The 27,398-nt window shown below is 42.3% G+C and overlaps 1 protein-coding gene across 2 annotated transcripts in view; it reads right to left on the minus strand.

Annotated features, from left to right (window-relative positions):
• Nucleotides 1–16,706, minus strand: part of KSR2 (kinase suppressor of ras 2) — a 645,462-nt gene extending 628,756 nt beyond the window's left edge. For both annotated transcript variants that reach the window (XM_089677203.1, XM_089677211.1), the window contains exon 1: nucleotides 16,511–16,706. In XM_089677203.1, the coding sequence (XP_089533329.1) occupies nucleotides 16,511–16,687 (177 nt within the window). In that variant the 5' untranslated portion in view covers nucleotides 16,688–16,706. The remainder of the gene's footprint in view (nucleotides 1–16,510) is intronic.
• Between the last annotated feature and the right edge of the window lie 10,692 nt (nucleotides 16,707–27,398).

A 27,398-nucleotide genomic window follows, 5' to 3' on the forward strand; every position in this document is an offset into this window, starting at 1 on the left:
TGATTCTTGTGTGAACCAGGGTGGTGTGATTTTCAGCCCATTAATTTGAATGAGTAGCATGCGCTACTTTTCAAAAATGCAGTACCGCGCGATCTAGTGTAGGCAAATGCACTGCATTTGCGATCTGTGTTTGGGGTATCATTAGGAATATATTGACACCCACAGCAGATAGCAGTGCTGGAAATAAGCAGAGAAGGCAGGTTTCCCACATGGCGTTGTAGTATGAACGAGCCCTTAAGGATCACACAGTGCTCCTCAAAGGTATAATTATTCATTTTAAGTAGCAACAGGCTTACCCTAAATATTTAGACTGATTACAATGTTGCAATATTTGTAGTTTAGGCAAACACCAGTTTTGTAACAAAATAAAAAAACAATAATATACATCACTGCTAAAGTAGTCATTTTGTATCCAAATGTTACACTATTTAAAATAATACCTTCCCATTTCAACCTGTACCCAGCCATGACTTTCTAAGGCTGCTAGAATGTACTCATTTTTTATATGCAATCATGGAAGGTATATTCCATTTATCATAGGATTTTTAAGATTTTTACATCCTCTTCTCACCTTCTATAATTCACAGCTTTTACCAGAAACCTGCAGGTATCCCAGAAGTATCTTGCAATAAGAGTTGGTGAAAAATCCTCATTTAGCATTTGCCTTTCAGCAAATTCCCTGTTATGCTGTAGGCATGACTCTGAAATGAACCACTTAAAGTCCAGACACTTTTACCCCCTTCCTGTCCAGGCCAATTTTCAGCTTTCAGCATTATCACACTTTAAATGACAATTGCACGGTCATGCAACACTGTACCCATCTGAATTCTTTAGCATTTTTTTTTTAGACAGATAAAGCTTTATTTTGGTGGTATTTATTCACCACTGGGATTTTAATTTTTTTTTGCTATATTAATGAAAAAGTCCAAAAATTTTGAAAAAAAGTGTTTTTCTTATAAAATTTTGCACATAAATAATATTTCATCATAAATCTTGGCCAAAATGTATTCAGTTATCTTTTTAGTAAAAAACATAACCCAAATTAGTTTATAACCAAAAATTATAATTTAAAAAAAAAAAGTTTATATTTTTATTTTTTTTATATTATTATTTATGTTTTTTTTTTTTTTTGTTACATACTGTCCCCCTAGCAGTACAGTGTCACCATGGTGACACTGTACTACTTGTGGGGGGTGATGAAGATTTTTTTTTTTCACACTGATTGCTTTTACACCCATAAAGGCTGTAAAAACAATCATTTCTCCTTCTCTCTGGCTGCATTCTTGCAGCCATTGAGAACTACTGTGTGAGCTGTGATTGGTCACAGCTTGTCACATGGTACAAGGCTGTTGTGAATAGTCTTGTACCATGTGACCTCTGTGATCATTCACAGATTTCACACACAGTAAGCAATGATGTCAAAAGTGACATCTTGCTTACTACTCTACATGTGATCACTGATTGGCCAATCAGTGATCACATGATCTGGACCTCACACAGAGGTCCCGTACAATGATCGGTGTTCCACTGTGTCCGGAGGACACAGCGGGCACTGGATCGCGGTGCTGAGCGCTCCCAGGGAGCGCACACAGTCCAAAATGGCGGGCGCCATTTGTGAAAGGCAACCTGCCCCTGGACTGCCACCGCCCAGCCGTTTATATACAGCGGCCGGATGGCAAGTGGTTAAAGCCAGGACCCTGCATTCACTATATCTGGTCTCCCACAGTACACAAAACATGGAAATGCAATTATAGTAAATGTTAACTGCTAAATACCTTTTCTTATCAGTGTCCAGCAGAGCACTGGTTACAGCTTGTAGGAAGAGTTTGCATTCTCCTGTAGGAGGATGCAGAACCCCTGACCTCTGTCTGGACAGTGCTGATTGGCCCTGTGCTGATCACATGCACTCTCCCAAGGAAAAAAAAACCTCTCTAGCAATACACAGCAAACTGAGCATGTGCAGCTTGACCTAGAGCCTCTGGTCTATCAGGAGATACACTATATTGCCAAAGGTATCAGGACACCTCTCCAAATCATTGGATTCAGGTGTTCCAATCACCTCCATGGCCACAGGTTTATACAATCAAGCACCAAGGCATGCAGACTGCTTCTACAAACATTTGTGAAAGAATGTCTCAGGAGCTCAGTGAGTTCAAGAGTGGTAGGTTGCCACCTGTACAATAAGTCCATCTGTAAAATTTCCTTGCTACTTAACATTCCACCATCAACTGTTAGTGGTATTATAACAAAGTGGAAGCAACTGGGAACAACAGCAACTCAGCCATGAAGTGGTAGGCCACATAAAATGAGAGTGGGGTCAGCGCATGCTGAAGCACACAGTACGCAGAAGTCGCCAACTGTCTGCAGAGTCAATAGCTTAAGAACTACAAACTTCATGCCTTCAGATTAGCACAACAATAATGCATAGGGAGCTTCATGGAATGGTTTCTATGGCTGAGCAGATGCAGTGGTGTAAAGCATGCCACCACTGGAGTCTAGAGCAATGGAGATGTGGTCAATCACTCTTCTCTGCCTGTAATCCAATGGATGTCTCTCGGTTTGGCGGTTGCCAGGGGAACGGTACTTGCCTGACTGCCCTGTGCCAAGTGTACAGTTTGGTGGAGGGGGGATTATGGCGTGGGGTTGGACTTGGCCCCTTAGTTTAAGTGAAGGGAACTCTTAAGGTGTCAGTATACCAAGACATTTTGGACAATTTCATGCTCTCAACTTTGTGGGAACACTTTGGGGATGGCCCATTCCTATTACAACATGACTGCTCACCAGTGCACAAAGCAAGGTCCATAAAGATATGGATGAGCGAGTTTTGGGGTGGAGGAACGTGAGTGGCCTGTACAGAGTCCTGACCTCAACCTGATAGAACACCTTTTGGATGAATTAGAGCGGAGACTGTGAGCCAGGCCTTCTTGTCCGACATCAGTGCCTGACCTCAGAAATGCGCTTCTGGAAGAATGGTCAAACATTCCCATAGACACACTCCTAAACCTTGTGGACAGCCTTCCCAGAAGAGTTGAAGCTGTTATAGCTGCAAAGGGTCGGCCAACTCAATATTGAACCCTATGGACTAAGACTGGGATGCCCTTAAAGTTCATGTGCTTGGAAAGGCATTCGTCCCAGTACATTTGGCAATATAATGTACTGTATTTAGTAGACACTGGAAGAAGGGGAAGATCAGAGAAGTCCTGGTCACACATTCTTTTTGCATAATGCAGAGGATTAACCCCTTAGGTTCCACAGTGAGTATAACAAGCACGCTTTACTGCATATACAGACTGATTTTACTGTTGTGGGTTTAGTAGCACTTTAAAGCAGAACTTCAGCCTTTGTGTTCTTTATGGATCATTTCCCCTTCCCTGCATAACAAAAAAATAGTCTCAAGTTATACCTACTCTCTCCATGCTCCCATGTTGTCCCCAACTTCCCTCTTATTCCACCCATTTCCATGAGCCCCTGTCCCTTATGAGGGATTGACATCACGAAGACTCAGCTCACAGTATTCCAACACTGACAGACACTCACCTATCATCGTGTTCTCAGTTCTGAAAAACTGATGGACTCCTGCCCCCTCTACTTAAAGAAGAGCCAGGGATGATGTCACAAGACCAGCAAGAAGACTTAAATTAAAAAAATATTTATTTTAAAGTGTTCCCACAAAGTTGGGAGCATGAAATTGTCCAAAATGTCTTGGTATTATGACACCTTAAGAGATCCCTTCACTTAAACTAAGGGCCCAAGCCCAACCCCACGCTATAATCCCCCCTCCACCAAACTGTACACTTGGCACAGTGCAGTCAGGCAAGTACCGTTCCCCTGGCAACCGCCAAACCCAGAGACATCCATTGGATTACAGGCAGAGAAGTGTGATTGACCACATCTCCACTGCTCTAGACTCCAGTGGTGGCATGCTTTACACCACTGCATCTGCTCAGCAATGGAAACCATTCCATGAAGCTCCCTATGCACTGTTGTGCTAATCTGAAGACACAAAGTTTGTAGTTCTTAAAAAAGCTATAAAAAAATACCGGGGTCCTCCAGATGTGGTGCAGGGTGGTTGAGAAACCTTGAGTGCTGCTTTAAGTTTCAGATCAGTTTTAAACAAAACTGATGTTTCATTTTGAAGAGACCCTGTGGCCAGACAATTTATATAAAAAAATATTGTTTCCATAGGATTTTAAGTGCTTTTGATGTAATTTAAGCACGTTATTTACCTGTAAAAACCTCCCTTGTCTAGACATCCAAAAGCCCCTAGACCACTGCTGGGTGCCACCATGTTGGGCATGATGTCACCAAGAAAAGCAAGTAACATTTAAAACACTTGATTTTTCTGTGTTTTCAATTAAATATTTTAATGTGAGGATAGGGTTTCTAAAGCCTGACTTAGCTATTAGGCCAGTTTTATAATGAGTTGGATGCAGAATTGTAGCAAGTGTCAGCATGGCTTACCGTCTACATTCCATCTAGCCATCAAATACCCTCTTGGCAGGGAAGGGGTCTACCTCAGAAGTAAATGAGCCTGCAATCACAAGCAAGGCTTAAACGTTTCCGGTCCATAATCCTTTTTAATGGCCAATATACAAAGAAAAGTGAACATTTTGATGAATGATTGCATTCACTGAGCCATTCACTCCAGCTTGCACTCATAATAGGATGCTTGTTCAGTAATGCATTCAGTGAGTATTCCCTGAAACAACCCCTACATACCCAGCCTAAGAATTATGTAAAAGAATCACTAGTTGCTACCTTATCATAAAAGTTTGCTTTCCCCTGCCCCAGAATATATAATGCTATGTTGTGCATGGGCAACTCTTAGCTGATAAAGAAAAGATTGTTAAAGCCCAACTCCAGACTCGGTTTCCCCCCTTCCCCCTGCACTGGGTGTCATTCAACTTGGCAGAGGAGCAGCGCTGCATAGCCAGATAGGTAAACATCAGGTGACTATAACAGCTGAAACTCCTCTTTTATAAGAGGCTGGGGGCTTGATAATTGGCTATTTACCCAACCTAGACCTGAGCATTAAAAGTTTATCCAAAAAGTATTTCCGATGTTTTGGATGTAGTGGTAACAGGTTAGGACCTCAACAGAATTTTGGTTCTGTCTGTGTTCCTGTTGAGGAAATTCATTCTGTATGCTCATCCTGGTGACCACTGTACCAGGACTGAAAGTTACAGGAAATTAAAACTTTGGAGTTGCAACCAGAACAATAGAGGGGGAATCTTCTAAAAAAGATAATTGCTCTTGTGGCAATACTTTATACAAGACATGAAGTGAAGGAAAACCTCTCAAATGGGACATAGATGTTGAAAAAAAAAACTGGAGGTGGAATTAACCATTAATTTGTACTGTGTCTAGGTTAATTGCATTTTTCATGTCCCCCATCTACCGGGAGCCACTATCCTTCCACCCAAGGCTGGACAGTGTCATTGGTTGTTATGGTGCAAGTGAGTGCCTGACCCATAATAACCAATAACGCTGTGTGGCCCAGTCACCAGCATCCTAGCAACCAGCTTCTAACAATACCCTGTGTATACAGAGTAACAAAGATCTGTGTTCACATGGAATATTATTCAGCTGCAGAAGAACAGTATGAGGATGGCCTCAGTGCTGCTCACCAGTAAGTGTCGCCTGAGATAGTCTCCTCACTTTGCCTCATTGGCAGTATGCTCCAGAGAAAGTTCCTTTTGTCCAAAACTAATAAAAAAACACTTGCCTTTACTGACTTCTGTGGTGTGCTCCCTGCACTGGAGATCCCAGATCTGCATAGGGTACCAGGATCCCATTATATTGCAATCCCTCTATTCTTTCTAGATTGGTAAAAGTATTTTACAGTCATGGCCAAAAATATCGGCACCCCTGCATTTCTGTCAGATAATGCACCACTTCACCCAGAAAATTGTTGCAATTACAAATGTTCCGGCATTCTCATGTTTATTTCTTTTGTTTGTATTGGTATGACATTAAGAAGTGGAGAAACAAAAAGCCAAATCTGGCATATTCAATGCAAAACACCAAAAATTGACTGGAAAAAATTATTGGCACCTTCTCAAAATTGTAAGAAATAATTGCATTCCAAGTTTGTGATGCTCCTGATTTGCAATTAAACTCACCTGTATCAATTAACAGGTGCTGACAATAGAGAAATCATACCAGCAATCAGTTAAAATGGTGAAAAATTGACTCAGTCTTTCTGTTGTGTGTCTCTGTGTGCCACATGGAGCATGGAGAAGAGAAAGAGCAGCAAATCATTTTGAAGATCTGAGAACAAAAAATGTGGAAAAGCATCTCCAGGTTACAAGTCCATCTCCAGAGATCTTAATGTTCCTGTGTTCGCTGTGGGCAACATTGTCAAGAAGTTTACAGCCCATGGCACTGTAGCTATTCTCCCTGGATGTGGATGAAAGAGAAAAACTTGATCAAAGATTGCAATGAAGGATTGTTCGACTGATGGATAAAGAACCTTGATCAACTTCCAGACGAATTCAAGCTGACCTTCAGGCACAGAGTACAACTGTGTCAGCTTGCACTATACATCGCCATCTGAATGAAAAGGGACGCTATGGTAGGAGACCCAGGAGGACCCCACTGCTGTCACAGAAACATAAAAAAGCCAGATTGGAGTTTGTCAAAATGTACCTGAGGAAGCCAAAATACTTTTGGGAGAATGTGCTATGAACAGACGAAACAAAATTACAGCTTTTTGGAAAGCCCATTATTCTAGTGTTTACAGAAAAAAGAAAAAAGGCCTTTAAAGAAAAGAATACAGTTCCTACTGTCAAACATGCTGGAGTTTCATTGAAGTTTTGGAGTTTCAGGCAATGGATGTCCTGACAGTGTGCATGGTATTATGAAATCTGAGGCCTGCCAAAGAATTCTGGAGTGCAATGTAGGGCCCAGTGTCATAAAGTTGGGTCTTACAGCAGGACAATGGCCCAAAGCACACATCAAAAAGCACCCAGAAATGGTTTCAGACAAAGTGCTGTAAAGTACTGAACTGGCCAGCAATGAGTCCAGATCTCAATCCCATAGAGCACCTTTGGAGAGATCTCAAAACAGCAGTTGGGAAAAGGAACCCTTCCAATCTGAGAGCCCTGGAGCAGTTGACGAAAGAAGAGTGGCCCAAAATTCCAGTAGAGAGTTATAAGAAACTCATTGAAGGTTACAGGAAGCAATTGATTTCAGTGATTATTTCCAAGGGGTGTGCTACCAAATACTAAATTGAGGATGCTAATAATTTTGTCCAGTCCATTTTTGGGGTTTTGTGTGGCATGTGTCAGATTCTACTTTTTGTTTCACCACTTTTTTTGTGTCATACCAATACAAACAAACTAAACATGAGAATGCCTAAACATTTATCATTGCAACAATTTTCTGGGCGAAGTGGTGCATTATCTGACAAAATTGCAGGGGTCCCAATATTTTTGGCCATGACTGTATGTAATGAAAAATTCAGCAGGAGGAATAAGAACACCTCAAACTAAAGGCAAACACCTACAATTACAGGAACATAGCTAGGAACTATGACAGGAACATCTCATTTGTCTTCAACACATATAAAAAGCTGATTCAGCCCACCAGAATCCACCTGGATGGACTAATCATTTATAAGGGCGCATAAACACCTTGTTTAGATGAATACAGTGTATAATGTTGTAAGAATCTAAATGCAGCACTATCGAAATCTATGGGGCCATACACACTGCTGTATCTACAAAAGAAAATGCGTGCAGCATTTAACGGTGTACAAAAAAATGTAGGACACAGCTTAACCAGGGCTGCATATATCTGCAGATTTTACGTGTGTACCTGCATAAACGTATATACATGTAAAGTCACTAAAATAATTGTATACGTCTAAACACTTCTACATGCCAGTTCTTTAGATACATACTTTACATCGAATTGTCTGCTAGCTCTGCCAGCAAAAAGCTGTATATTGTGCAGAAAATATGCATATGCTTGTGTGAATGAGCCTCTAAAATGAACATCCTGAGACAAACATAAGAGCTACTTGTCATCACTGCTTTGGAAGTGCTAGTTTCCAAGCTATATTATGCTGACCTACTAGCATCAATACTATTTGAGTCACTGACCTGGAGCAGGTAAAAAGATGAGAAAGTCAAAGTAAATTTTGGGCTGCTTTCACGCTTCAACACAAAAACAATGCATATGCATTTCTGCCACATTTTTGACGTGTGTCCGGTGCATTTTTTTTTTTTAGGGGGAGGTGCCTATTATCCACCATGCACCTGCATGTGACTCAAAAAACGCACCAAAAACACAACGCAGGTGTATTTTTGAAGTCTTTTTGATGAGTTTTCTATTTATGCTAATGGAGACCTGCATTTTTGGTGCAGCATGCAGGATTTGTCAAAACACACCGCACCTGCAGCGCAGTGGTATAAAGAGTTCCATAGGGTTTAAAGGGATTGCATTTTTATGAGCTTTTAGCACAGTAAAAACACAGCAAAACGCATCAGTATGAAAGCAGCCTTTATCTACAAACATGTTCTGGGTCAGTGAAGCAAAGTCCTGAAGTAAGAAAGTCAGTATACCAGCCAGCAAAACCAGCATTTCCAAAAAAAGAACACAGAAATGGCAGCCTTCGTGTTACTCCCTGGAAAGGTTTTGTTTATTATTATTATTTTATATTTTTTTTATATTCCATTAAATATTTCTCAAAAGCACCAGCTGAATAAAAAAAAGATGCTCTTTAATTTTAGAACAGGTTGGATGATTTATGTTATTTAGGTTGTAAAATACAACAAAGGTAGAGAAACTAAAAATAGGTACGATAAGGAAGAAAGGAATAAGGAAGTGTGTTACAAAGTGACAGTGAGCAGAGAGTACACAGTTCCAATAAACTATCGCTAATTTCCGTACTGGAGATTCTAACCCTGATGCACTGTCCACTGCGAAGAAAAAATAAACAGTTTCTAGCATCACCAGGTATGGAGAAATTTTATGATATGTACTGAACAGTAAATGTGCTTGTGGCCTATATAACAGGACCTTCCAGAGATCTAAATGTTCTAGTAGGAACCATTAGAGGGTCTTGGGCAGGAGGACCTTTAATAAAGGAGTAGATACCCTAACACAAACTCCACCACCAACATGTCAGACAAATCATGAGCCACTAGAGGTCTCCAATGACAATAGGAAAAGCAGTTAGATTACGTCTGTAAATTGGAATGAACAATAGGTATCTAGCTGCTGAAATGTGTTCAGTCCTGACATACTATCTTCATAACTCCATATTATTATTATTCATCATTATAACTTAACGATGAACTCCAGGGAAAGGAAAAAGTATTCCTGGCAGCCCCACTGCAGGGGTTAAATGCTCACTTGGGTCTACTTACCTGATTTTTGCTCCTGTGGTCTCCCCCCTAGCCTGTTAGTCCAGTCCCTGCAGCCTCTTCTCTCCTATGCTCTAGCAGCCACAGGTCCAGGTCCATTGCAGGGTCCATAACGCTGCCCTGGACACGAGGATGCTGAGGAACAGTCCACCACCAAAGTACAGCAAAGTAGGGAAAAGCACTATCTGCTGGGGTAGTGGAGAATGAGGTCATTAAAATATCTTTTTATGACCCCCTAGGCCTAAATGAGCATTTAACCCTTGTATTGCAGGAGCAATCTGGAGGTGGACTTTAAATTCTCATTCCCTACCTCCCCTAGCCAGTTACAAAATCAGTTTTGTTTGTTCTTCAAGAAATGAGTACCTTTTTTGGTGGTACTTGCTCCCACTTCCTTATTCCATGCATAGGCAAAGATGACATACCTTCAACCGCAGCCTCCTGGGCTACTCCTTCACACATCCCAGAAAGCTACAGAACCCGTTTCCCTGCATCCTGTGATCTTACACATGTACAGTAGGGGCCAGCTAAATGAGCATTTAACCCTTGTAATGCAGGAGCAGCGTGGAGGTGGACTTTAAATCCTCATTCCCTTCCTCCCCTAGCCAGTTACAAAATCCGTTTTGTTTGTTCTTCAAGAAGTGAGTACCTTTTTTTGGTGGTACTTGCTCCCACTTCCTCATTTCATGCCTAGGCAAAGATGATATACCTTTGGCCCATAGCCTCCTGGGCTATTCCTTCACACATCCCAGAGGGCTACAGAACCAGTTTCCCTGCATCCTGTGATCTTACACATGTACAGTAGGGGCGAGCTAAATTAGCATTTAACCCTTGTAATGCAGGAGCAGTCTGGAGGTGGGCTTTAAATCCTCATTCCCTACCCCCCTCAGTTACAAAATCACAGTTTTGTTTGTTCTTCAGGAAGCGAGTACCTTTTTTCGGTGGTACTTGCTCCCACTTCCTCATTCTATGCCTAGGCAAAGATGACATAACTTCGGACCGCAGCCTCTTGGGCTACTCCTTCACACATCCCAGAAGGCTACAGAACCAGTTTCCCTGCATCCTGTTATCTTACACATGTACAGTTGGGGCCAGCTAAATGAGCATTTAACCCTTGTAATGCAGGAGCAGTCTGGAGGTGGACTTTAAATCCTCATTCCCTTCCTCCCCTAGCCAGTTACAAAATCAATTTGGTTTGTTCTTCAAGAAGTGAGTACCTTTTTTGGTGGTACTTGCTCCCACTTCCTCATTTCATGCCTAGGCAAAGATGGCATACCTTTGGCTCGCAGCCTCCTGGGCTACTCCTTCACACATCCCAGAGGGCTACAAAACCAGTTTCCTTGCATCCTGCGATCTTTCATATGTACAGTAGGAGCCAGCTAAATTAACATTTAACCCTTGAAATGCAGGAGCAGTCAGGAGGTGGACTTTAAATCCTCATTCCCTTCCTCCCCTAGCCGTTTGCAAAATCACAGTTTTGTTTGTTTGTTCTTTAGGAAGTGAGTACCTTTTTTGGTGGTACTTGCTCCCACTTCCTCATTTCATGCCTAGGCAAAGATGACATACCTTCTGTTTGCAGCCTCCTGGGCTACTCCTTCACACATCCCAGAAGGCTACAGAACAGTTTCCCTGCATCCTGTGATCTTACACATGAACAGTAGGGGCCAGCTATGAATGATCAGGTATTGACAGCCGAATCCCGACTAATAGATGGTGGCATGGAAGATCAGAAGCCCCAAAAAGAAGCAAATGCATGGAAGACAGTGCTGGACTTCATGGGCTGAAAAGTACCTGTAGCAGTTGACTGTTAGTTTTCTCATAGCCAGATGAAACTTCCTTTTAGGTAAGCACATATGCCATTATACCATTATATTCATTGTACACATGGCACTTATCAATAGGTACTGTAAGGGCTGATGCTGTATTATGATCAACAACATTGGAATTTAGGCACCTATACCAGGAGCAAGATAAATGGAAATGCCTGTTTACAATACTGCTACATTTGTCACAGAAAAAAAGTAAAAACACTATTTGTAAGATGATACCTTAATGTATTTGTTTTCTTAAAGCGTTTCGAAAACCAAGAACCAAAATTAAGAGTATTGCAGTTTACCAGTCTTTAGATGTGCTGGCTGCATTACTTTTTCTTTTCACTTTTTTACCTTCAGTTTAATCTGGTAGTTCTACTATTACCTTGCTTCCTGTTTTAGGTTGACAATACTGAGAAGCGTTGTCACCCAAGCCCAGAGAGTGTTAAGACTACATACAGTTGTGTCCAAAATTATTCAACCCCCAATGCTGTAAAGGGGTTTAGGGACTATAGTGTACATTTGGAATTGTATTCAGAATCAAATCCTACAAGGACGTTGTAACTACCCAAATGCAACTAAAATGACATCAATTGTTTATGTAATACAGTAGTAAATGGTTCTTATGTGGTTTCTTCATTGCCACAATTATTCAACCCCTTAAAGACTACCACTCTGAAGAACAGAGGTTCATACAGGTGCTTTCCATCAGGTATTGAAAACACCTGTGGATGTCACCGAGCAGCAATCAAGCATAATAAGCACCAATTAGGCAGCTTTAAAATGACTGTGATACTCAGCTCCTTCTAGACATTTACTGGTGTGGTTACAAACATGGTGAAGGCAAGAGAATGGTCCAGGAAGACAAGAGAAGAGGTGATTTCTCTTCACAGGAAGGGCAATGGCTATAAGAAGATTGCAAAGATGTTAAACATACCAAGAGACACCTTAGGAAGCATCATTCGCAAATTCAAGGCAAAGGGCACTGTTGAAACGCTACCTGGTCGTGGCAGAAAGAAGATGCTGACTTCGACTGCTGTGCGCTACCTGAAGCGTAGAGTGGAGAGAAGTCCCCGTGTGACTGCTGAGGAACTGAGAAAAGATTTGTCAGATGTGGGTACAGAAGTTTCAGCCCAGACAATAAGACGCACACTGCGTAATGAAGGCCTCCGTGCCAGAACTCCCAGGCGTACCCCCTTGCTGTCTCCAAAGAATAAGAAGAGTCGACTGCAGTATGCCAAAAGCCATGTGGACAAACCACAAAAGTTGTGGGATAGTGTTCTGTGGACTGATGAAACAAAATTAGAACTGTTTGGGCCCATGGATCAACGCTATGTTTGGAGGAGGAAGAACAAGGCCTATGATGAAAAGAACACCTTGCCTACTGTGAAGCATGGTGGAGGGTCAATCATGCTTTGGGGCTGTTTTGCTTCTGCAGGTACAGGGAAGCTTCAGCGTGTGCAAGGTACCATGAATTCTCTTCAGTACCAGGAGATATTGGATGGAAACGTGATGCAGTCCGTCACACACCTGAGGCTTGGGAGACGTTGGACCTTTCAACAGGACAATGATCCCAAGCATACCTCCAAGTCCACTAGAGCATGGTTGCAGAGGAAAGGCTGGAACATTTTGGAGTGGCCATCGCAGTCACCAGACTTAAATCCGATTGAGAACCTCTGGTGGGACTTAAAGAAAGCAGTTGCAGTGCGCAAGCCTAAGAATGTGACTGAACTGGAGGCCTTTGCCCATGAAGAATGGGCGAAGATACCCGTAGATCGCTGCAAGACACTTGTGTCAAGCTATGCTTCACGTTTAAAAGCTGTTATAACTGTAAAAGGATGCTGTACTAAGTACTAAGATTGAATGTCACTTGGGGGTTGAATAAAACTGATAATGCTGTGAGCACAGAAAAGACATTTGTGGTTATTTCATTATAACTGTTATGTTATATTTGTCTGACCTACAAGTGCCTCTTTAATGTAAATGTAAGCAAGATGACTGAATGATCAAAAGCAATGTCAAACTGGCCAAAACACTCAATTTCAGTGGGGGTTGAATAATTTTGGACACAACTGTAACACAACACTGGGGGAGATTTACAAAAACCGGTGCACTCAGAATCTGGTGCAGCTGTACATGGTAACCAATCAGCTTCTAACTTCAGTTTTTTCAATTATACTTTGGCAATAAAACCTGGAAGCTGATTGGTTTCTAGGCAGAGCTCTGCCAGATTTTCCACTCTCCAGGTTTAGTAAATAACCCCCACTGTGTTAGGACTACTCTCTTCTCCATAACAGAGGAAGGTGTTTTGTAGTAAAGCAGAGATAGCTAGGTACAATGCTACTTGATAATAATCTATAGGTACAGAGTAGAAGACGTTATCAGCTCACAAGATTCCTGGCTGGATAAACCGCATTTTCTTTGCGCTTGTTGAGCACATATAATAAAACCCTTTCAACTGTATATTTAACAAACCAAAAAGGAGCAAGCAATAGAAAATTATTCTTAGAATTTACATACATTTTAAAGTGTTACTAAACCCAAAACAGTAAAATCAGTCTGTATATGCAGTAAAGCATGCTTGGCATACTTACTGTGGAACCTAAGGGGTTAATCCTCCGCATTGTGTAAAAAGGACATTTGATCCTGTCTTCTCTGATCCTCCCCTTCTTCTACTGTCCCCAATCCATCTTCTAATAGCACAGAGCTCTAGAAGTCATGTCACTCTGCACATGCTCAGTTTGGTGTGTATGGCTAAAGAGTTTTTTTTTCTTTGGGAGGGTGCATGTCAGTGCATGCCAATCAGCACTGTCTAGACAGAGGGTCAGGGGTCATGCAGCCTTATAGGACAATCAGGGGAGAATGAAACCTCCTTCTACAACCTTTCACCAGTGCTCTGCTGGACACTGATAGAAATAACAAGACTGCTGTATATTGCTGATGAGAAAAGGTATTTAGCAGTTTATATTTCCTAAAACAATTGCATTTCCATGTTCTGTGTACTGTGGGAGACCAGATATAGTGAATGCAGGGTCCTGAGTTTAGTAACACTTTCATTTTCACTGCATTCAAATGTAGGAAATATTCTGAATCTGCCTCTAAAGCTTTAGTCAAGAAAATCAGTACATTAGAGTATAAACCTACCCTACAAGCCACATCTATTACAGATAGTGATGCTATGTTGTCCACTAGGCCTCTTAGACAGGAAATAAACCCCATCTTCTGCAGATACACTAGGCCTTTCTGTTTACACCTAGGTCTTTGGTAAATAATCTATCCCTATAAAACCAGTTACTGAAACCTCCAAATGTAAGAACTGGGAATTAAAACCCTGCATGTGAAAATACCACAGAATCTGAGAGCACCTGCAATGATATCAAGTCCATGCAGTCATACACCTATATGTATATCTAGCCTATAGATTGTCAAACACGTGCAAGAATATTATGTCATGGTAACGTTCACCTGTCCACAACCAGTTCTGATGGCTTATGTACATCAAACTGAATGCACAAGGAAGACTCTATTGAGGCTCCCTTTAACATCGGAATCAATATGAATAGTCTAGCTATGCATATATAATGCTACTCTTCATGCAATGCTAATAGAGAGGTCAGGTATGTGTAAGGCTTCATGTACATGCGCCTACCCTGACCACGGGCTGTGGGAAAAAGCAAATTGCGGCAAAAACGCGACAACCGTGGTACCGCGTTTTGTGTTTTCCCACGGTCAAAATGTTCCTATCATGAACGTGATTCTTCTGCGTTCAGGAGAGGGAGGTTTAACCTCATCTAAACGCGGCAGCTCCTAAACTCTGGTAAAAGCCTATGTGTACATGGACACATAGGCTTTTATAGAGTTGAGTTTAGGACCTTTGGCAAAAAAATACAGAGTTTAAGAACTGCTCGTGGCCTAAGGCTTCGTTTACACGAGCATACTCTGACCGCCGGCCGTGGAAAAACGCAAATCGTGGCAAAAAAGTGGTACCGCTGTTTTGCTGTGTTTTGCGGTTTCCCACAGTCAGTGGTCAAAATGTTCCTATCCTGATCATGATTTTTCTGCATTCAGGAGAGGCAAAAAAATGCCAAAAGCTCCTAAACTCGAGTTTAGGAGCTGCTCATGTACATAAAGCCTAATGGATTAGAAGCTTAGATTGTAAGCTCCATGACCTATTCCTTCTATATTGAACTGTATTGTAATTGTACTGTCCCTCTTTATATTGTACAGCGCTGTGCAAACTGTTGGGGCTATAGAAAGACTGAATTACAATATTGATATTACTCATCATAAAGGGCTTAGCTGGGCCAGGGTCTGTCATGCTGTTGTACTGGGGGTTCATCTGCCTCTTGATTAGTACTGCCCCCCCCCCCCTTTATATTGTACAGCGCTGTGCAAACTGTTGGGGCTATAGAAAGATTGTATTACAATATTAATATTACTCATCATAAAGGGCCTAGCCAGGACAGGGTCTGTCATGTTGTTGTTCTGGGGGGGTTCAGCTGTCTCTTGGTTAGTACTGTCCCCCTTTATATAGTACAGTGCTGTGCAAACTGTTGGCGCTATATAAATCCTGTATTATAATATTGATATTACTCATCATAAAGGGCTTAGCCGGGCCAGGGTCTGTAATGCTTTGTTCTGGGGGGGTTCAGCTGCCTCTTGATTAGTACTGTCCCCCCCCCCCTTTATATTGTAAAGCGCTGTGCAAACTGTTGGTGCTATATAATGATTGTATTACAATATTAATATTACTTATCATAAAGGGCCTAGCCGGGCCAGGGTCTGTCATGCTGTTGTGCTGGGGGGTTCAGCTGTCTCTTGGTTAGTACTGCCCCCCCCCCCTTTATATTGTACAGCGCTGTGCAAACTGTTGGCGCTCTAGAAATCCTGTATTATAATATGAATATTACTCATCATAAAGGGCCTAGCCGGGCCAGGGTCTGTCATGCTGTTCTGCTGGGGGGGTTCAGCTGTCTCTTGGTTAGTGGCAGGGGCCATCATATCCATGCAGCAGCAATGGAAGGCTCCTGGCATCTCTCTGCAGCAATTGAGAAGGAATGTGTGAAAGGTGTGGGTTGGGGAAGATGAAGGAGGATGGATGGGGGTGTAGAAGCACAGTGCACAGTCTGTTAGAGAGAAGCACCTTTGCGACCACCTGCAGAATGCGCAGGCTCACTCCATCTCACTGCAGCTGCTAGATTTGTGGCAGTGCACACGGAGCAGGGGATATAAACAAACCCGCTGTCAGCATGGAAGGCAGGCGATGTGGATGGGGAGAATGTGACAGTGATGGCAGTCAGCAGGATGGACAATGAGCGGCTGCTCGCCTACCTCCAGGGTCCTGATCTCCTTCTGGGTCAAGTCGTTGGAAGTGGCACACTTGGTCCTGAGCCCCTCCAGGTTGGAGATGCTGATGTCGATCATGTTCTGGACCAACTCGCACTGCTGCAGGGCTTTCTGCAAACTCAGGGGCTGATCGTCGCTGCCGGCTACATTTTCTTCATCCATTTCTCCACTTTGCTCTGCAGACAACCCTTCCTCTTCCCCCCGCCCTCCCCCCACCCCCCCGAAATAACAATAATAGTCAAAGGAAAAAAAATCTATAGATAATAAAAAAAAGAAAAGCCAGAAAGAGGGATGACTAGCCCAGCACTAAGCTTCTCCCACTAGTCCTCCCCACCCCACCCCGACAATTGCCCCCACTAGTCCCCCCGTGTTCAGCACAGGTGCATGGAGGGGGCAGCCTAGGTAGAAGAAGGATGCATCAGCTCCACAGCCTAGGCTGCCTCCATTAGAGTCAGGGCTCCCCCCCCACCCCACCCCCCCGGTGCTCCCCTCCAGCTGAGATGCTGCTCGATCTACAACAGCGGTGCTGAGGATGGGGCCAACAGGGAGACAGCCTGCCAAGGCTCCAGATCGCTGTATTAACAGGCGATCGTCCTGTGCCACCACCTGCACGGCATGTCACTGGTCAGGGCTGCTGGCTGGAGGTGGCCCCCTTGTATTAGAAGCACACTGGAGGCTGCATGGGGCGGCCCTTAGGGTGAGCGCTGCAGGAGTGTGCTGTAGCCGGTGCCTGCTGCTGCTGCTGCTCTAGTCTGTGCTGCTGCTGCTGCATCCTCTCTCTGCACCGACATCTTGCCTGTCAATCAAGAGAGCCTTGGACGCGGATGGGAGGAGGGGGCGGAGCTCCGGGCTTGGAGCATGCACGCGCACCTGGCAGGAGGACCTGGGCTGCTGTGTAGGTGAGAGCTGGATGCTGCTGTCTGTGTGTGCTGGGAGTCAGGGAAGAAAAGCAACTTTCGTCCTGGCTGCGTCTGCCTACTATGCCATCTGAAAGCAGGCTGGACCCTTGTAACCCTTATGGTGGCCATACACTGTTCGATTTTATTATCCCATCGATATGGTCAAATCAGCAAATAATCCAAAAGATCGATATAAATCATTTCATGTTGCCTAAGTGTGTGAGTAAAGTGATGAATGTGTGAAAAATAATAATAATAATAATAATAAACAAGCTAATAAATACACAGTAAGTTCTCAAACCAATGAAATAGTCCAATCACAAACAATCCATTGAAGGACAATAAAGTGCTCAAAGTCCACATATGTGAAATCCTTCTCATGGTCCATGTAAGTGAACATCAAATTCCTGGAATTTAGTGATCAATAGAGGCAATCTTCATTCCATCAAAAACCACCAATGTGAATGGGCACCACCGTGTAGACAAATCAGAGGCTTACCAGATTGACAGACCCCTTAATTATAGGGGGTGGTAATGTGCTCTGTATGGACACAGCTCCGCCCTGACTCCTGTACTCTATTGGGGACGCTGCATTCCACTTAGATGTCAACAAGCCATTCCAATGTTGATATCGAGATAAGTTCATGTAAAATAAAAAGTGCCTCCCATAGTGCAGTAAAATCAGGTTACTTTATTAAGTAAAAGGAATCGCACTTACAAAATACTGGAGGAAAGAGGGTATCAAGCGTTTCAAATAGAGTCATGTCCGGTTTCTGAGCAGTGCAGTCCAGTTCTGGTGCAGATTACAAGCTATTGACTTCTATGGGAACCATTTCTAAACTGCATATGTGTGAACAGGATAAGATCCTGAGCTAATCCTGTCCTGAACCTGATGTAATCCTGAGGTGAACCTGTGAACAGCTGCTGTATCAATTATCTGTGAAACCTGAGCTTCAATCCGCAGCACACATGTGTGAATCAGCTCTAAACCTTTTTTTAAAATTATAAACATGTTATATTTACAATTGTGCTCAAACGTTTGTATACCCTGGCAGAAATTGTGAAATTTTGGCATTGATATTGAAGATACTGATTATGCCAAAAAAAGGTATTTTATTTAAAGTGATAATAAACCTACAACAGTAAAATCAGTATAAGCAAGAAAACATGCTTGTTGCATGGAACCTAAGGGGTTAATCCACTGGATTGTGTAAAAAAGGTGTTTGATCCTGTCTTCTCTGATCCTCCCCTTCTTCTACTGTCCCCAATCTGTCTGCTGATAGTAGAGCTCTAGTCACTCTGCACATGCTCAGTTTGGTGTGTATGGCTAGAGAGTTTTTCTTTTCTTTGGGAGGGTGCATGTGATCAGCACAGGGCCAATCAGCACTGTCCAGATAGAGGTCAGGGGTTCTGCATCCACCTAGAGCAAAATGAAAACTCCTACAAGCTTTAGCCCGTGCTTGGCTGGACACTGATAGAAGTCACAAGACTGCTCTAACTGCTGATGAGAAAATGTATTTAGCAGTTTATATTTACTAAAATAACTGCACTTCCATGTTCTGTGTACTGTAGGAGACCAGATATAGTGAATGCAGGGTCCTGGGTTTAGTAACACTTTAAAGGAGAACTCCAGAATCGGCAAAAAAAAAATCACCGATTAGTTTGTCCCCTACATAGGACACTAAAGAGTTAATAACATTTTGAAAATCCTTACCATTTAGGAGGAATATCTAATTACATTTTCATGACCTCATCTCTGTAATTCAAAAGATAACAGCATCAGCTGCAGTAAAAGGAAACTACAGTTCCCATCAACCACAGGGAATTGTAGTGAATGTGGGCGGGTACAATAGGTCTGTACATGTTGAATGTGTCTGAGAGTCTTTGTCCACCCACCACTGCAAGAGGGGCTGAATGACATCCCTACTTCCTGGAGAAAGAACTACAGAAGGGATGTGCCAAGACCAGTGACTGGGGGAATAGGAGGCATAGCAGACACTGGTCTTACAAACAGGAAACCAAAGAGAATTAATTGTTTGATTTTAAAATGAATAGGCTATTTGAGAGCAACTACTGAGTGAACCCGAAGATGGATGGCATATTCAGTGAAGGTAGGAAATCAGCAACAATAACATGTAAAGAAGTTTTTGCACGGAGTTCTGCTTTAAGGATAGTGATCATGTGAAGCCATTTATTATCACATAGTTGTTTGCCACCTTTTTAAATCATAATGATAACAGAAATCATCCAAATGGCTGATATCCTGAACAATTCTTCTGGCAGTTGTGGCTGCAATCTTTCTTGGTCTACCTGACCCTGGCTTAATAAAGAGATCTCAGAAATTGCCACTTTTTAATAAGTGATTGAACAGTACTGACTGGCATATTCAAGGTTTTGGATATCTTTCTATATCCTTTTCCATCTTTATAAAGTTCCTTGTTACGCAGGTCTTTTGACAGTTGTTTTCTGCTCCCCATGGCTCAGTATCTAGCCTGCTCAGTGCATCCAACCTTTAATTGCCATTTTACCCAGTGTGTGTCACCTTGTGTGTCTGTACCAAGGCCAAACATTCCAGGGTATGTACACTTTTGATTGGGTCCATTTGGGTGATTTCTGTTATCATTATGATTTAAAAAGGAGACAAACAACTTTGTGATAATAAATGGCTTCATATGATCACTATCCTTAAATAAAACACAGTTGTTGAACATGATCAGTCATATTTTCAATATCGATGCCAAAATGTCATCATTTCTGCCAGGGTGTGCAAACTTTTGAGCACAACTGTACCTGCCCTGGTGAATGGTTTTGCACAGAGCAGCCGTGATCCTCCTCTTCTCAGGTCCCCCTGCTGGTGCTATTGACTCCTCCTCTTTGGCAAGTGCCCCCTTTGGAAGCTGCTTCCTATGGGGCTCAATCCCGAGGCCAGATTACCTGCCTCTATAGACACAGACAGCATGGCTCGGCCATGCCCTGTGCCCTCTTGTCACAGACATTTATTGACAGCAGCGGGAGCCAATGGCCAAGAGTGCTTTCACTGATCTATGAGCCAGTCTGATACAAATAGTTGATATAAGCTGGCACACTAATGGGGACACCTGATGTAAGGGGCCACTCTAATGGGGATAACTGATCAAATGTAAGGGGGCACTCTGATGGGAACACTGATGTAAGGGGGTGCTCTGATGGGGAGAACTGATGTAAGGGGGCAATCTTATCAGGGCATCTCATGTAAGGGAGCACACTGATGGGGACCTTGATGTAATGGGGACCCTGGCGTAAGGGGCACTCTGATGGGGACCCTGATTTAAAAGCATACTCTGATGAGGACTCCTCATTTATAGGGGGACTCTCATAGGGACATCTGATATAAGTTATGTTTAATCACCCTAACCTAATGACAGCTTAATACATACTAGTGTTTCCCAGGTTGTGACACTGTGTGACAGACAGTCAGTGACCCACACAGTGCTGACTTTTTTACTGCCCCCTGATCAGAGGCTAGATCCAGCCCTGGAAATGAAAGGCAAAACATTTGTTTATACATTTAAAATAGACATTATAAATACCCTTTCCCTTTTAATAAATGATCACATACTCTCATGCATATGAGCTGGGGGAGGAGAAACATCAGAACACTGATATTCCCAGTGAAAGTCTGTGCTGGGGGAGGCACAAGTCTGATCATTGGAGAAAAGCTGACTGAGTTACCAGCACAACTAGAGAACTAACCATGCTTGTTTTCAAGCCTAATATGGTCTATTTTTAATAGAAAAGCAGAGGGACTGGCAGAAACACCAGGAATTTCACATAATGGAAGTAATACAAAGAGAACAGGATACTTTTTCATACAAGTACATGGTACAGCAGGCACATATCAGGAATATAAAATGTTGGGTTTACATTTGCTTTAAATAACAAACATGTCATAATTACCTGCTGTGCAATGGTTTTGCAAAGAGCAGCCCCAATCCTTCTCTATTGGGGTACTCCACTGGCGCTCCTGGCTCTTCCTCTTTGGCGAGTGCCTCCATAGCAAGCCACTTCCTATGGGGGCAATTGTGCGGGCTAGATCCCAAGCCACGCTACCATAGACACACACAGCTTGGCTTAGCCCCACCCTCCACTCCCTCATTACAGGATTTGATTGAAAGCAGCCGGAGCCAATGGCTGTGAGGAGGGAGAGAGCTACTGCTCTCAGGCATAGTGCTGGATCAAGACTGGGTTCAGGTAAGTATTTGGGGGGGGGGGTCCTGTTCATAGAAGGTTTTTTACCTTAATGCAGAGCATGCACAATGAAGTGGTTGTAAACCTCATACATGAAATATGAACAAAGCTATCCCTCTATAGCGTGTACTTGTCTTAAGTAAGAGCACTAAGTGTCATTTCTGTCTGCTGTCTTGTTCCTCTGCTATCAGCATGAATCACTTCTAACAAGTTTTTCTTGAGAAAGAGAAAAAAGGTGATAGGGTGGGAATCTCCAGCACACAGCCTATGATTGACAGCCTCAGCTCTGTTCCTGTTAGTAGTGTTGGAGGGGGGGGGGGTGTTTCTTCCCCCAAATCAGCTCTCCATCCATTTTCCAACAGCTCAGCACAAGCTTTATAAATTCTGGAATTTGACTAGATATAGAAAAGAGAATACTGCAGATAAACTGGTACAACTTATGTTGGAGGGTTTCACCACATTACAACTGCACCATAGATGAAAGAAGGCTACAACACAGTTGTCCTGTTCTGGGAAGGCGTCATATGACATCCACCCAGAATGCGCCCCCGCGTACCCCCAGCAGTGCGCACCTGCTGCTGTCAGTGAACGCTGTGTCCTATGGACACAGCTGATCACATGACTAAATAAAAGGCCAATCACAACGGTCTTTTACCACATGATCAACTGTGTCCAATGACACAGCTGATCAAAAGTAAATACAGTTGTAGGTTATCGGCAGCACTTTCCTCATGCTGTCACAGCGTGAAGTAAGTACTGCCGATAATCAGCAAATGTCACAGAGCAGATCTGCATTGATTATCAGTGCCCTGATTATCTGTGCTGCCCAGCAGTGCCACCCATCAGTGCTGCCCAGCAGTGTCCATCAGTGCTGTGAGTCAGTGCCGCCCATTAGTGCTGCTTATCAGTGCCAATCAGTGCTACCTATCAGTGCCCATCATTGCTGAATATCAGTGCTGCAGCATCAGTGCCTCCTCATCAATTCCCATCAGTGCCACCTCATCAGTGCTACCTCATCAGTGCTGTCTATCAGTGCCCATCAGTGCTGCCTATCAGTGCCGCTTCATCAGTGCACATCAGTGCTGCCTATCAGTGCCCATCAGTGTTGCCTATCAGTGCCGCCTCATCAACACACATCAGTGAAGGATAAAAATTACCTGTTTGCAAAATTTTATAATAGAAACAAAGAAATACTTTTTTTTTTAATTTTTTCTCTTTTTTTGTTTATAGTGCAAAAAATAAAAACCCAGGTGGCAGTTAAATACCACCAAAAGAAAGCTCCATTTGTGTTAAAAAAATAATAAAAATTTCATATGAGTACAGTGTTGCATGACCGCGCAATTGTCATTCAAAGTGCAACAGCGCTGAAAGCTGAAAATTGGCCTGGGCAGGAAGGGGGTAAAAGTGCCCAGTAGGCGAGTGGTTAATTATTAGGTAATAAATAGCACATAACAAAGTATCTTTTTTACATTTAAATAGAAATAGAATGTATCTAATGCAATCAGTGATAATAATGGAATTACAAACACTAGGCAAAAATTGATACATTTCCATCCATCACAGTAAAGCCAGCCCTACGTGGATGAAATATGGCCAGTTCAGAAGGGACCAGCCGAATTTTAATCCATGTAGTATGGGCAGGCTGGTTGTACACACGTTGATCTATCGATCGACTTGTTTACAACCAGCCTGCTGGAAAATGTTCTCTCGATCAATGCCGCCAGCTATAGCCGGCAGTGCTGATTAGTGTATTCTGACAGCAGGGAAGTCCCCCCTGTATCAGAATACAATAGTGCAGCGGGAGGATTCCCCAATCCACATCAAGTGTGTGAATGAGGGAATCAAGTCATTTTCTTTCAGTCAACCCCCTGGTTGAAAAAAAAATGACTCATGTATAGGCAGCCTAAAGGCTCATTCATACATGTGGCAACCCTTGACACCCCTCTGAAAAGAAATCCACATTGGATTGCTTGTCAGAGGTGTTTGATGGGTGGTGAAGGGGGTAAGTTGCCTCCTCACTGCCTGTTTTAAGCCTGAAAATGCTGAACTTTCGTGTCGCAGCCACGTGTATTGCACTCAGTGTTGGGTGGTTGCGACAAACCCCCATTGATTGAATAGGTCACGTTCAGCAGCAGTACCAAAGCACTGCAGCATCAGCAGCTGTAAAGCCCTGAGCAGCTGCACCTACTTGTTCAGGTGGGGATGGGGATGGTGAATCCAAGGCTCAACTGCCTGCTGTTACTATACATATGTAAAAAAATTACTCCTGTGCTGCCATTACTTGCATTTACTGCCACCTGGTTGCTTGTCTGAAGGAGCCCAAATGGTGGCCATACACACTTTGATAAATCAGGGCAGAGAAAGCGAGCACTAAAACCAAAAAGCAGCTGATGCACCAAAAAGGTAACCAAAAACAACCTTCAGGCAAATACAATATAAATGGGTACAGCGCTTGAGATATGTAGAAAACAAATACTCCAATGCAATATGCTCAAATAAATATATAAAACATAGGTGCAATATCAATAATCAAATAAATATGCGCAAAAATCAATATTCAAATATAAAGTGACAAAGTGCAAATAAAGTGCTGGAAAATCATATGCATAATAATGTGCTAATACAGTTATAATCGTGAGCACATAAAGTGCTGTAGTATCAAGTTCAATAACGTATCAATGTTCATAAAGTGCTACTAGTGGAGATCCATCCCTGAATGGTCTCATAATAGGTGTTCCAAATACTAAACGATATTCGGTGGGGTGCCAGGAATATGTTGAGATTACGCACTCACCAGTTGCGTAATCATGTTACGCATTTGTATATATGTATTGTCAGACGGAGGTCCCCTTAAGGATATGTACAGCCAGGTCTGGTCAGAGAGATCTCTTTTCCCTGGATTACCCGCAGCACCTCATCTTTACTCCAGAATGGGCTCTGTGGATTTGCTTAGCTCATAAAAAGCCAAAAAGAATAATGCCCTTAGTGTAGTATATTCCAGTAAACCGTTTATTAGGTATAAGCAAAAAGAATCAGGATAAAATTACACTGACCATAGCATCCAAGATGGCCGCCGGACCTCCTTGTGGTCCCGGCGGCGTGATGTCACTGAGTACAGCTCCTGCTTTACGCATTTCATGCTAAGGCACGTAATCATAAGGGGTGTGCTCGTACGCAGGTTATGGCAAAACAAGTACATCCAAAAGTGAAATTAGACCATAGATATCATTGGTCTAATTTGATTGATATGTATGGTCTAATTTCACTTTTGGATGTACTTGTTTTGCCATAACCTTGTATATATTCTATATTATTATGTGTTACTAGGTATTGCTTAGTAATATGCGCTACTAGTTTATATATCCATGCAAGGTACGGTTTTTCATACCTAGTATGTGGTTTTATTACCTGCGCATGTGCATTTCTCATGGTCCACTGATCGTTATTTTTGTTATTGCAGATTACCTCATTAAGGGTTATTCCCTATTCCAAATCATTATACATTACAGATTTGGTAATTTGCATATTTGTTTTTTTATGAGTATATCATATATCCCCTTGCTTGGAGCTGAGTTGCTTGTAAATCATTTCTTTCTGGTATGTGATGTGATTGAGATGCAAAATCTATGGAAAGATGGTGCCCATGGGTGCGCGTGCACATCGAGTACTTCAACAAAATGGCACGTGCAATATGCGCATGCACCGTTTTTTGCTATAAATAGATACTTCAAGTGTCCTTGCGTCTGAGCACACCCCTTATGATTACGTGCTTTAGCACAAAACGCGTAAAGGAGGAGCCGTACGCAGTGACATCACGCCATCGGGACCACGAGGAGGTCCGGCGGCCATCTTGGATCCTATGGTCAGTGTAATTTTATCCTGATTCTTTTTGCCTATACCTAATAAACAGTTTACTGGAATATACTACACTATGGGCATTATTCTTTCTGGCTCTTTATGAGCTAAGCAAATCCACAGAGCCCATTCTGGAGGAAAGCTGAGGTGCTATGGGTAATCCAGGGAAAGGAGATATCTCTGACCAGACCTGGCTGTACAGATCCTTAAAGAGGAAAGGGACCTCTCTGACCAGACCTAGCTATATATCCTTAAGGGGAGCTCCGGCTGACAATACATATATACAAATGCGTAATATGATTACGCATCTGGTGAGTGCGTAATCTCAACATATTCCTGGCACCCCACCGAATATCGTTTAGTATTTGGAGCACCTATTATGAAACCATTCAGGAATGGATCTCCACTAGTAGCACTTTATGAACATTGATACATTATTGAACTTGATACTACAGCACTTTATGTGCTCATGATTATCACTGTATTAGCACATTATTATGCATATGATTTTCCAGCACTTTATTTGCACTTTGTCACTTTATATTTGAATATTGATTTTTGCGCATATTTATTTGATTATTGATTATTGATATTGCACCTATGTTTTATATATTTATTTGAGCATATTGCATTGGAGTATTTGTTTTCTACATATCTCAAGCACTGCACCCATTTTTATTGTATTCGCTTTCATAAATGAATTATTTGTTTTTTGATCTATCTCTCTGATAGGAATAGTTGGTCTTGTAGTCAATAATCCATTCAGTCAATATGCAATATATGTGGATTTTGATCGATAGTTAAGATGCGATTGTAATTTACAATTGTAAATGATCAATTGCATCTCTGTTTCCACCATGTAGTCTCATAACACAGGTCTGCGACTAAAAAGCTGTTTGATTATTTTCATCTAATTTCCATGTATTTTGGTGTGCTGAAAACAAATAAAATATTGAAAAAACTCCTAGACGTCATGATTTGCCACAAGATGCAAAATTGTCTTCAAATTTATCAAATTTTTTTAAATTTTGGTATTTTTTTGTATTATGGGTTTTTAACCAAATTTAAAGTCCAAATTACTATTAATTAATTCACATAAGTGCATTTAAGATATAAAATTCCAAAAAAAATCATAAAGGGGTTGTCCGAATTCTGTAAAAAAAAATATAGCACTGTAAATCTGATGGTCAGCAATATATACATAAGCTAAGCAAGTTTTAGGGGAAAAAAATTCTATTTCCTCATTTCCCTAGTTCTCTTCTGGCCCTTTGTTGTTATTTGCAGGTAAACAATTTTTGTCCCTCCCCCCTGCAAAGGGGGTGAATACAAGTTCTGCTCTGAGTGACATGTCGGACTACTGGGATACTCAGCAGCATGCTGTATGTGTAAGCCTCAGCCCTGAGTCTGTGCTTCTAATGGTAGAAGGGGATAATCTTTCCTGAAGAATCCAGTGGGAGGGAGACACAGGGCAGATAGCAGCAGCTCCGTTCAGTGCAGGGGGGCGTGGCCAGCACTGTGACGTCTCGTATACAGACACAGAGCTGCTCTCTCCTGCAGTCCACACTTGTGCACAAATCATCATCAGGTTCTTGGTTTTAGGCTGTTCACACTTTTTCATTGCAGTTCATGTTAGCTCGTCATTCTTCAACCGTTATGTTATGGCTCCGCGAAAGTGTATTAATTTGCCAGACGGTTTCTGTTTCATCTGTGGTGAATATACAGTGTTGAAGAAACAGCAGAATATTACAGACTTTGTGAAAAAAATATACTTTGCATACTTTGGACTACAAATTGGAGATCAAGATAAAGTTTGGGCGCCTCATAAAGTGTGCAAACGGTGTGTTGAGGACCTCCAAAACTGGCTCAACTTCAAGGGTAAGAAAAAATCTTTC

This window comes from Staurois parvus, unplaced genomic scaffold (genome assembly GCF_062004578.1).
Source record: "Staurois parvus isolate SC_StPar_1 unplaced genomic scaffold, SC_StPar_1.0 ptg000014l, whole genome shotgun sequence".
In the NCBI taxonomy this organism is placed as follows: domain Eukaryota; kingdom Metazoa; phylum Chordata; class Amphibia; order Anura; family Ranidae; genus Staurois; species Staurois parvus.